Raw genomic sequence first — 13,114 nt, forward strand, 5'->3', positions numbered from 1 at the left:
GGTAGCTACTCTTCCCCTGCTCCCTAACTCTAAGGATGTGTCCAGCCCCTGACCTGGTTACTCACACAGAGAACTAGATTTGAGATTTACCCCTTAATTTGGCTCCCATATAATCTGCAACAAATCACAATCACTGAGAAAGCTTCTTACCTACTGTACTGCCACAGGATGAGAACGTGATTCCACAGACAGTATACTTCACAAGACCACTTAAAAGCAAAACTCTGCTGAGAGATTGCTTGGCCAGAAGCCTACTTTGCTGGCTAGCACTTGTTGGAATCTGCTACTGAGCTAGTTACTGTGTAATTGGATTAAAATGTCCTCATAATGTCTATACTTTCCTAAATGCAATCTGCTTAAGTGTTTCATGTCATCATGACACAATGCCTTGTCAGGTAGTTAGACTGTAACAGGAAATCCCAATTCCCAGCATCCAGGGTTTAAAATAATCTGCCACTCTACTTTATGGCTACCTGTTTCTCCCTCTCAGTATACTAGAATAGCTTTGAAGTTAAAATCAACAATATATGCAATAGTAACAGTGGTGAAAGCCATAAACCTAACTGTGCTATCCATAGCATCTTTGGTCATTCATTGCTGACACCAGAGATCAAACCCTGCATGGTGGTAGAGAGGGGAGTTGGGGTGGGGAGGGGAGGAAGAAACAAACAAAAAAAACAAAACAAAACAAAAAGTATTTCTCTTTGAGATAAGCTCTCCTTTGGACACCGGTGTGCACAAGTTTTAAGAAAAAAAAGCAAACTCTATTACATAAACATAGAATCCAATATAAGAAAACACGAGTTGATCTGTACTGGGGGTAGCCGTGTTAGTGTGTATCCACAAAAACAAAAAGGAGTCCGGAGGCACCTTAAAGACTAACAGATTTATCTGAGTTGATCTGCAACTCAGCCTTCTAACAAATGGGTGTGAGATCAGCCTGCTCACAAATGTTTCCTCTCTGATTACCAAAGAGAAACAAAGTTATCTGGGTCCCTTTTGAGTGCCTGATTGGGCCCCTCAGCTCCACATATTTACTCACCGAGACCCAGTACATCTGTGTGAAATCTAAAGAAAGGGCTAACTGTATGTTTGCTGGGAATAAGGTAATGTCTCTAAACCAAGTCTCAGACACTGGCACAAACTTTTTCCCTCAAAAATTATAAATATTTGTTGGAGAAGCACTTGAATTAATTCAGCGTCCCCATCTTCACCCCATCACAATAAATATGCCCCTTAATTAAATGCAGTTTTGATTGTTATAAGTTTAGTTAAAAAACTAAAAAAAACCTTTCCTGCACCAAAATAAAAAAGTCTAACTCCACCATATCACCTAGGCAAAAAGGAGGAGGATTTTGCAATATTCCCTGGAACCATGGGTAAATCAAGTTACAGAGTCAAAGACCCTCCCCACCACTGAAAACATCCTGTCGTTAAAACCCTACCCCTGATTTTAAATCTGTAGCCTATCAGGAAGTGCATTCCAAGATAATTTCAGTGCGCAAGATGGAACATAGAGAGGCAGTCTCAGAGAACAAGAACTTACACCATGCTGAGCTTTGCAGATCACCTTGAATTGCACCAGAAAACAAAACTGGAAGTCAGTTCAGTTGACATAATATGCGCCCGGAGAGAAGCATCTCTTCATTCAGCCATATTCTGCACTAGCTGAGGTTTCTGATTGGTCTCCCAATTGAGTTATATTTCAGTAATCCAAATGTGTGGGTGTTGATCACAAATGTATGGATAACTGTAGTGAGGTTTGCATCTAAAAATAAGATTATAATTTCTCCCAAGTAAAGAACATAAAAGGACACTTGGCTGTTTCTTCTTGGAAATCCAGAAACCAGCTGGGATCCAACAGGGCTTCTACACTGCGAACTGTGTTAACATAACTTCCTCCACTGAGGGAGAAGAAAATCAAAGCTGAAAAATATAAGCAGCATAAAAAAAAAGTTTCCAATATGATTCTTTGAAAGATCTACACTTCACAGATTAGAATGAGCTTTCTGATTCAGCATCCAGAAGTGCAGGTAAATCCCACAATGGACTTTTTCTAAATAACACCTCAAGACTGACCAAAATAAAATAAAATCAAGCTTTAGGGATACAATTAGCTTAGAAAGAGGTGAACTTAACCTCCGGAAAATTCTGCCAGTTGAACAAAAAAGAAAAAATAAAGCCCATTATTCTACTAAAGAAAAACTTAGAACAAAAATTCAGATGGAAATTCTGAGTAGTCTGCTGAATAGCCAGTTATTGAAAACTGATCATTTCCAGAAGAAAATCAAACGTGGGAATGAAAAGTTAGCAGTCACAATTCAAATGCTAACTTTTGAAAATGTCTTTCTCTCCAGCTGAATGCAGAACTAAAGACTCCTGCCTTTAGCACATATTGGCTTTGAAAATTTTTTGAAACTTCGTACAGATTATCAGGGACTATTAGAAAAAAACCTGAAAGGTCTATTTTTAGACTCAAAGGATTCCTCATATGCAGGATATTGCAGTTTTGCAGAAACTAACTGTAGCTCATAACAACTTGCACAAACTAACTGTAAACTAACTATAATTGTTACTAATTGCAATTTGTACAAACTAACCTCCATAATAAGTGAGCAGTGTGATCAGTAGTAGATGGTGTTCTGTGATTATATCAAAATGCAAGAGTATACCTGCTCTTGATGACTTCTAGAACTATGTAACTGTATTCTTTTGTGTCCTCCCAACTGTTCTCCTTTGCAACTTTTTTTTTTAATTTTATTTTATTTTATTTTTTGTGGGAGTTACCAGATATAAAGGATGCCTAAGTTTCTTCACTGGACAGTTACCACTAAAAGAAAAAAAATAGAATCATGTTTCAGAGGGATAAATACCAGGGAGAGAGAGGGGTTATTTAAGTTAAGCACCAATGCAGACACGAACAAATGGATATAAACTGGCCATCAACAAGTTTAGGCTCAAAATTAGGCGAAGGTTTCTAACCATCAGAGGAGTGAAGTTCTGGAACAGCCTTGCAAGGGGAGCAGTGGGGGGGAAAAAAACCTGACTTGCTTCAAGACTCCTATGAATTCCAGCTGTTGCATGGGGTCAAAGTGGACTTATGGGTATTTAGTTGTAAACCTAGTTATAGGAATAGATCTATAGCAGGGGTAGGCAACCTATGGCACATGTGCTAAAGGTGGCAAGCAAGCTGATTTTCAGTGGCACTCACACTGCCCGGGTCCTGGCCACTGATCCGGTGGGGGGCTCTGCATTTAAATTTAATTTTAAATGAAGCTACTTAAACATTTTAAAAACCTTATTTACTTTATATAACTAAACTATTATAACTAAACTAAATTATTGTATGTATTATAGACTTATAGAAAGAGACCTTCTAAAAACGTTAAAATGTAGCACTGGCATGCGAAACCTTAAATTAGAGTGAATAAATGAAGACTCGGCACACCACTTCTGAACGGTTGCTGACCCCTGATCTATAGTCTTTCATGTGTCTCTAAAGGCATCGGTGAAGGTATGTGCTTTGAGCAAACAATCGTCTAGATACTGAAATTGGGGGGGGGGGGAGGGATAGCTCAGTGGTTTGAGCATTGGCCTGCTAAACCCAGTGTTGTGAGTTCAATCCTTGAGGGGGCCATTTAGGGATGTGGGGCAAAAATTGGGAATTGGTCCTGCTTTGAGCAGGGGGTTGGACTAGATAACCTCCTGAGGTCCCTTCCAACCCTGATATTCTATGAAATAACAAAATGCCTTGTTTGCGAAGGTGCCTCACTAGCATAAAAAGAACGTTCAAGAACACCCTCGGTACCAAAGATAGACCAAATGGGAACACTTTGTATTGGAAATTATCTTGACCCAGAGTGAACCTTAGGAAGCTCCTGAGGGATGGGTGGATTGTGATATGAAAGTAATTGTCTTGTGGATCAAGGGCCGAGAACCTGTCCCCCTGGTAAAGAGATGGATTTACTGCTGCCATGGTAACCATCTTGAAACATCGTATTTTTACAAATTTGTTGAGTGCCCTTAGATCCAGAATGGGTCTCCAACCACCTTTCTTTTTCTGTATCAGGAAGTATTTGGAATAGAAACACTTCCCTCTGTGCTGGGTGCAAACTGGTTCTACAGCACTTAGTTTTAGGAGGTAGTTTGTTTCCTCGCATAAAAGGTGCTCATGAGACAGGTCCCTGACGAGGGATGGGGGAAGGGGGGGTGAGGGGGGTATGAGGAGGGAGGTAAAGTAGATTGAATATCCCTGTGTAATGATCTCTAGTACCCACTTGTCTGAGGTTATACACTCCCAGTTTTGATAAAAAGGAGTATGGCGGTCGCCAAATTGGTGGAGATGTTTGTGTTGTTGTAGCAAATGAGACTGAGGTAACTCAGGGCCTTGACCAGCACATCAAAATTGTTGTTTGGATGTAGAAGTTTGTGATGTCGATTACTGTGGGCCAGTCAGTCTCCATTTTTGTAATCTCTGCTTCTTCCTTTGAGGATCATAATGTCTTTGGAGAGGAGGAAAGTAAGTAGGCTGGGATCTCTGTGCTGTCTGGTACTTACTAGGTCGTCTTCTTTGGGCAGGAGTATAAATACCCAGAGAATGTAATGTGGCCCTAGAATCTTTTAATGTGTGGAGGGATTCATCCGTTCTTTGTGCAAACAATTTAGATCCCTCAAAAGGGAAAGCCAGAGAAATGAAGCCAAGATGCTGTCCTTGTGACAACTGCCAGGGAGATGGAATCAGCAGCAATATGTGCAGTATCCAGAAATGCCTGCAATGCTGTCCTTGCAAGGAGCTGACCCTCATCAACGATTGCCTGGAATTGCTTTTTCTGATGCCAAAGGAGGTGTTCAATAAAGGCATTTAATTTAGAATAATTCGTAGGGTCACATTTTGCCCTGAGGGCTTGATAGTTAACGATCCTAAATTGTAGGGCTGCTGAAGAATAGGATTTATTTCCAAATAAATCCAGTCACTTCCAGTCCTTATCGTACAGGTGTCATTTTAACATGGTGTTGTCTGCCATGTTCATTAACAGTGTCAACAACCAATAAATTTGGGGAAGGGTGAGAAAATAGTAAGTCCCCGTCTTTAGAGGGCACATAATATTTTTGTCCACTTTTTTGCAAATCGGGGGTATTGTGGTTGGTGTCTGCCATATAGTTTTCACTGGATCAAGCAGCACTTCGTCGATGGGGAGTGCAATCTTTGTTGATGATGACATCTACAGGATGTCTAGCAATTTATGCTGTGACTCTGACTTCTTCAAGAGGGATTTGCAGGGAATCCACTACCTTCTTAAAGAGGTCTTGAAATTGTTTGAAGTTGTCTGCTGTAGCTGGTGCGGGAGGCATGCCTGTGTAATCAGGAGATGATGAAGAAATGTTGGTCACTGGAGTATCTCCTCCTGTTCCTCAAAGGACTTCTCTTGAGGATCAGGAGATCTGGCTATTGAAGTTGAAGGAGATCGCCTTCCTTTATCCTTATGGGTGATGCTGGAGGTCCTCGAAAATTATTGTCTATATGCCACCCCAGGGTCCCAGTATGGCCACTGAGGTGATGGAAAGGACATCGAAGGGTATCCATATCAACTGGGTGGGTCTCTTCTACTCTGGTGGTAGATTGAAGGTACCTAAGTTTCTACACGGCTAGCTCCCTGGTGTTGTAATGGAGAACTTGGGACAGAGACCGAGTATAGGTCATCCCCATCATCTTCCCTGTAGTTGCCTGATGGGGTGGCACAGTCATGGATGGTGGAGTAGAATGTCTCAGTACTGAATGTAAGTCCAGGGATGTAGACATATTCATACCGTGCTTATGTTGGTGCCTAGTAAGGTTATGGACCGTGCCGGGGACCTCTTTCTCTTGGCTGATTCCCTATTTGGGGAACTTGTGGCCTGCTTTTACAAGATTTCCTAAAATGAATCCAAGGATTTCCTCTTTGAAGTCATTGGATAGTATTCAGACTGATCCCATCAACATCATTGGATCGGTCTCAATGGGGACTGCTGTCCATGGGAAGTCCCAGGCCTAGGGTTGGAGGCTAGTGGGAGTGAGTTTTCCATCATAAGCAGTCTTAATTTTAGCACATGGCTCTTTCTGGTTCTGGATTTTAATTTGAGACAAAACATGCACTTCTGAGACACGTGTGCCTCTCCGAGGCGGTGAATGCAGCGGGAACGGCCATCAGTGACAGGAATGGCTTCCCGACAGGAAAGGCAGCGTTTAAGCCCAGGAGAGCCAGGCTTTCCTTTTTTTAGGGTTCACTTCCCAAATGGAAAGAACTAGGGGGAAGCTAATTTACACTCAGGAGATAAAAAAAAATAGTTTGCCTGTTGAATAGTTACAAAATGAAAAGAGAAGAAGGTATTATTAACATTAACTAATAAAAGTTTTATTACTACTATGGAAAATGAGTAAGAAGAATCTCTGTCAATGGCTTCTGCTAAGGTTACGCCTCAGGCCAGGGCAGTGGAGAAGGAACTGAGGGCGGTTTGCCCTCACAGTGCTATATAGCAGCAAAACAGAGCACGAGACAGGGAGAAGGCATGTGTGGGCCAAATGGACACTGCTACCAAAAATTTCCAGTCTGAGGCACAGGGACATGAAGACATCTAGAGTGGAGCAACCATAGGAACACTACTTGAAGAAGTACCAAGGAAAGCATAGTTAAGATTGCAGGGGCATGGGCCCATGCAACCCTAATTCTGCCTCTTTCAGCAATGCCCCAATATGTCCCGTTAGCACACATACCTTTACTATGCCAGTCCTACAGCTGTGGACATGAACAAGCTCTTCATATCCTTTTACAGTCCATTCACTCTCACCTACAAGACTCCATCTAACACTATTAAATGATAAAAAATGGAAAAAAAGGTTGCCCACACTACCTTCCCTCTGTTTCCCCCAGAACAGGCAATAGCCAATGGGAATTATCTGAATACACTCCAGGTGCACTAAGGGTGTCAGGTGTACTTACACCAGTTGTTCTCAATCTATTATATATATATATATATATATATATATACACACACACACACACACATATATACACACACTACCTGTATGTATACACACACTACCTGTATGGTCCTGAGGATGTCACATGGGCCATGGGTGCTGATTGGGCCACAGGTTAAGAACCACTGACCTACACTAAATGTTGGAGGCAGTAGCTGGTAAAGGTGTGTTTGTGTTATGAGGACATATGTGGATTATTTTGAGGTGTGTGACAGAGCTGTGATTATAAAATGAGAAGATCTGTTTAACATCCTTCCATATGAGCAAGCAAAAGAAAGAGCTGTATGTGTACCTTCAGGATGTTATGTAATTAGCAGGGCACAGAGGTTATACTAGAAAGGGTACTATCGGTAGGAAGCTGGGAAATGAGAGCAATCAAAGCATTTATTATCTTAATGCAATTCAGGTAAACAGCGTGTGATCAGTGTCTGGTGTAGCTGTACTGAATGGTGGAGAAAGTAGTGAGTTCTGCTTGGTAGAGGTGTGTTTGTGAGATCTGTAGATTACTCTGAGGTGTGTGATGAGTTGTGATTGTGATAGGAGGAGATCTGTTTTTCACCCTCTCATGTGTAAGGAGAGGAAAGGGAACAGGTGCCTGAGTACCTTTAAGGTGCAGTATGCATCATTTCTATGATAAATTGTGTAAGTTATATCAGTAGCAGGCCTTGGTGCTTTTATGACAAAAGGATATTGTCAGCAGTGAGGTGGAATATAAGAAGATTCTAAAGCTTTAATGATGGTTAAATGAAATTGTAGGTTCAGATGGTATCCTGTATAAAATATACACCAGGAATAAGGCCCAGCCCATTTTTGCCCAAGTGAATTATTGCAATCTCTTGTAGATCATGACCAGTTAAGATATTGCAGAGTGGACAAAACATGATGCCAGTGCAGGCCACCTCTCTCCACCCAATCAGCCTGTGGACAGTAATCCCCATGTCATGATGTATTCCTTGCTCTCCTGCAAATTTCTGTAACTTTGTGACCCAGGAATCACCCAGAAACCACACACTGAAAACCCTGGCAGCATATTTCCCTGAGCAGTCAAGGTACCTGCACTATCAGTTCCAAAACTGTGCACTATGTATCTGCGAACACCACATTAATCTGTCCTGAGATCAGGATGTAGCCACTTGTGGCCTGCCCCACCAGGGGCTAGTAAAATATAGATTTTCTCAAACAACCAGTCCAAGGTTTACCTACCGTCCATCCTTATTTCCTGCCCCTTCTGCAGCCACAACCCCCTGTCTCCTATCCTGCCCCACCTCCCCACACAAAGTCTTCTGCCTTTGGTTCCTTCCCACCTGATATAACAAATATTTTGGGTAGACCAGCTGCTGACTATTTTGCAGAGCTCTCAGTAAACCTCCTCATACAATAAAAACATATTTTAACAGAAATTACTTGTAGCAAGAAACATTAATTATTAAATCTTTACTGCAGAGCTGTACAAAGGTTTGGACAAGAAACATCAATGAAGGGGTGTTCACTAGGGGAAACGGCATTAGCAACGCACTTGAATACCCAGACAAGCATAAGGTGGCTGCTCAGAAGCCATCTCACTTTTTTTTTCTTTGTTGAGGCATGCGCAGGGTAATCCTTCCAGACTACACATCTATACAAATGAAGAAGTGAACACATTCTTAAATACAATTCACAATTTGGGTGCCCCAAAGTAGTGCCAGGCACTACTTTCAGAGCCTTCAGAGCTGGGTGCCCGGCCAGAAGCTGCCACTCTCTGACCGCCCAGCTCTGAAGGCAGTGCAGAAGTAAGGGTGTCAATACCATGACCCCCCTACAATAGGCTTGTAACCCCTTTGTGGGTTGGGGTCCCCAGTTTGAGAAACACTGTGCACTTTTACCCTATAGTATAAGCAGATTTCACAGGGGAGACCAGATTTCACGGTCTGTGATGCAGTTTTCACGGCTGCGAATTTCGTAGACCCCTAGCTATGATAGGATCTCTCCCTCTCTCTTGTTTTTCCACAAGAACGGTCTGGGTTTTGCATGCTAGGGGATGGGCTGACCTGGCTTTTGCCTAACTCCAAGAAGTGGTTCATGGCTCAAGTGGAGGGTAGCACCTCCCTCCAGCCTGTCAGACACTTGAGGTCTAGATCAATGGCAGTAAGGTGCCTAAACACCTTTGAGGATCTGGACCTAAGCCTCACCCCTTTCCTCTGCATTTCACTCATGTCTAATTTAGATGGCTCCCCACGCAGCTTGCTGGCTTCTGATAATCCCTTCCGTAGGCACCTAACTGTCTCCATGCATTGTATGGGGAGTCTGAGTGCCGTACTTGGGGTTAAGGATTCCAGTAGGTGACAGTGCATCTAGGGCTTAGGTGTTGCAACACTGAATGAAGTTCCTCTGTGGATTTAGCCCTAACTGCCTAAGTCACTTTTGAAAATGAGGTTCAGACTTCTAAATGAGGTTTAGGCACTTTTGAAAATTGTATCCAAGATTATACTTTCCAGAAGTAATTCTATCAAAAAAAGGTAATAGTCTGGGTATTACAGATATGGGCAACTGCTTTGATTGGAATATGAGAGCGCTTCTGATTTCAAAATGGCCTAATAAAAAAAAAAGCAGTAGTATTTTGCTTGGAAATTTGCTAGGAAACGCAGATATTTGCAGAATGGCATTAGAGGTAGCTACGTTACATCCTTTGGTTATACAGCTAGTTCCCATGAAAATCTTTGAAAAGTTAGGGGAAGGCTCTAGTTTCCACTAACCTTTATAAGCAGAAATTTGGAATCTTAATGATAAAAAAAACAAAATGCAGAAGGGAGGAAAGTAGAGGGGGAGACAGAGAGAGACCTGCAGAGATAAATAAAACGATCATCAACAAAATCATGCAAAGTCAGCACGCTCATTGGGGTTTCATTAGTAAACAACATTGAAACTTCTGTATACTGACAAAGAGCAATCTTTTTCTATGTTGAGAAGTGTTATAAAATGCAAAAGAATCCACAAGAGCAGAGAAATGAGGAGAACATGATCATTGAAACTGTGATGTAAATGAGCAAGTCAGAGAACTAAAAGTGATTAATATTAAAAAAAAAATTCTCCTACTGCAGATGAAAAAGGAAAAAAATGGACTGGTTAAAATAATGCTTTATGTTATTTTACAATTATGAACACTATGGAGTTATACCTGAAGAAGCACACCCTCTTGACAACACCAGATCCTTGAACTCTGATTCCATATCTAAATTACTTAAGACTTTCCTTCCCCTTCCCATCTTGGTGTATAAGAAGTTGCTTGAGTGTAAAAAGATAGAAAACTTATAAATATGTTTTTATTATTACTTTTCCACTCCATTTAAAAAAACGTATTTCACTAAACTATTGCCGACTATAGGTTAGTAATAAATGTTACTTTAATATAATTTGAATACTACTACTTTGTAATACATAAAAAACCCTTGAAACTTAATTAATGTAGGTTTCAGAGTAACAGCCGTGTTAGTCTGTATTCGCAAAAAGAAAAGGAGTACTTGTGGCACCTTAGAGACTAACCAATTTATTTGAGCATGAGCTTTCGTGAGCTACAGCTCACTTCATCGGATGCATACCGTGGAAACTGCAGCAGACTTTATATACACACAGAGAATATGAAACAATACCTCCTCCCACCCCACTGTCCTGCTGGTAATAGCTTATCTAAAGTGATCATCAAGTTGGGCCATTTCCAGCACAAATCCAGGTTTTCTCACCCTCCACCCCCCCACACAAATTCACTCTTGTGCTGGTGATAGCCCATCCAAAGTGACAATTTGTGCAGGAAATGGCCCAACTTGATTATCATGCACATTGTGTAGAGAGTTGTCACTTTGGATGGGCTATCACCAGCAGGAGAGTGAATTTGTGTGGGGGGGTGGAGGGTGAGAAAACCTGGATTTGTGCTGGAAATGGCCCAACCTGATGATCACTTTAGATAAGCTATTACCAGCAGGACAGTGGGGTGGGAGGAGGTATTGTTTCATATTCTCTGTGTGTATATAAAGTCTGCTGCAGTTTCCACGGTATGCATCCGATGAAGTGAGCTGTAGCTCACGAAAGCTCATGCTCAAATAAATTGGTTCGTCTCTAAGGTGCCACAAGTACTCCTTTTCTTTTTAATTAATGTATTATTTCCAATCACAGCATATCTTTTCAAATCAATATTTTAGTTTCAGTTGCTCACTCCTGATTAAGTTGTCTAAGACTTTCATAACATGTGGAACCTTTTTTCCACTCTCTATTTTTGGATACCTCTGAACTTAAACTTTTATTGTCAAACTAGAAAAATTATAGAAGCTTCTCTGAGAAGTATTAAAATTTCCTCTCTCTGTGGTGTTTCTTACAATGGTTTGTTTAGAAATAAAATTTAATTTAACAATTTTAGATTTTTTTTTTCAAAATTAATTCACACAGCATGCATAGTAATATTCATAATACATAAAAACCTAACACAACACCCACAACTCTATCACTTTACTATTTGAAATGTTATTCAGAAAAGAATCTTATTGATCACTGAAGATTTCCAGCTACCATGGTAACAGTATTAGTCATTGTTTTGAAAGTTGAGACCCACTGGAAGCTATTTTGATATTCTCAACAACAAAATATTGCTTTTGTTTAAAAAGAAAAAAATTAAAGCAATAAGACATGATACAGTATGATGATACATTCTTAGACATATCACTGCACTCAAAGTAGGATGATTGAATACAATGTCAATGTAGATTTTTTCCGGTATTAGACATCAGAATATTGTGGACTAGTAAACCAAAATATTGACCTACAGTACGCAAAGACAATAATCCCAACAGGAGAGTTGTAGCTTTGTGATTATTTCTGTCATATTTTCCATCCAACTAATGATTGAAACCACATGAAAAAAACATTTTTTTCCAAGACTCACAGCAAAGAAACCACTTCACACGCACTCTTTAGGCAAACACCAGTTTGTTCACTGTTAGTGAAAAAAAGTCACAATTTTGCTTCCCCTCCACTATTAGTTCCAATGATCAGTTGGAAAAACAAATTACATAGAATACATCAGGAAGGTAAAAATCATCTATCTTGTGGGAATCACTCTCAGAGCAGTCAGATTTTATACCTACCCACCTCAATAGTGTCCCTTTACATGTATTTTAGAACAATGTTTAATGTGAGAATTAAAGCACAGTTAATTAAATTGTATTCTGCATTGAATTTAAGTATTGTCATAGAAATGATCCCACAGATGATAAATTGTGAAGACTGAGTATTAGATTTACATATACTGAAACTGAGTCTATTACAGAACTTACCATGTGCGTCTGGTAGACTTGATTTACATTCTACAACATGCTGTGCTGGAGCATTCACTAAAACAGCTCAAAAGAAAAAAGGTAACAACAAATGTCTTACAGTACACAATAACAGATGTATACATTCAAATATAGCAGATATTTACTTATACAGTAGAACCTCAGAGTTACAAACACCAGAGTTATGAACTGACCAGTCAACCACATACCTCATTTGGAACCAGAAGTATGCATTCAGGCAGCAGCAGAGACCAAAGGGGCGGGGGAGAGGGGAAGCAAATACAGCACAGTATTGTGTTAAACATAAACTACTAAAAAAATAGAGGGAAAGCAGCATTTTTCTTCTGCATAGTAAAGTTTCAAAGCTGTATTAAGTCAATGTTCAGTTGTAAACTTTTGAAAGAATCACCATAATGTTTTGTTCAGAGTTACGAACATTTCAGTATTATGAACAACCTACATGCCCAAGGTGTTTGTAACTCTGAGGTTCTACTGTAGCACATTTATAAATTAATTATGGAACATATTTCAAGGGAAAGACAACATTTTATACCAACAGAGTTTCCAAAATAGTAAAAGGTTGCTTTACTAAGGAATTGAAGTGACAGTATTATCAAGTTGCTGGAGATGGAAGAGGTAAACCTGAAATCCTGCTCTGCCACTGAGTTGTAGGTGTAAACCTGGCCAAGTCACTTAACCTGTTTTTGTCTCTGTTTTCTAATGTGTGCAATGCTTCCAGGAATAGCATAGTTTGTCCCTTGTGACAGCAGTGAGGGCCCAGGACTAGCTGATTCCA

The 13,114-nt window shown here is 40.4% G+C and overlaps 1 protein-coding gene across 6 annotated transcripts in view; it reads right to left on the bottom strand.

Moving 5' to 3' along the window:
• Positions 1–13,114, bottom strand: part of DZIP1 (DAZ interacting zinc finger protein 1) — an 86,260-nt gene that overhangs the window by 29,616 nt on the left and 43,530 nt on the right. For 3 of the 6 annotated variants that reach the window (XM_048853407.2, XM_048853417.2, XM_048853435.2), the window contains exon 10: positions 12,319–12,375. In XM_048853407.2, the coding sequence (XP_048709364.2) occupies positions 12,319–12,375 (57 nt within the window). Of the gene's footprint in view, positions 1–12,318; positions 12,385–13,114 lie in introns of all 6 variants that reach the window. The other 3 variants (XM_048853392.2, XM_048853400.2, XM_048853427.2) reach the window with 1 other exon arrangement.

Source organism: Caretta caretta, chromosome 1 (assembly GCF_965140235.1).
Source record: "Caretta caretta isolate rCarCar2 chromosome 1, rCarCar1.hap1, whole genome shotgun sequence".
Taxonomy (NCBI): Eukaryota; Metazoa; Chordata; order Testudines; family Cheloniidae; genus Caretta; species Caretta caretta.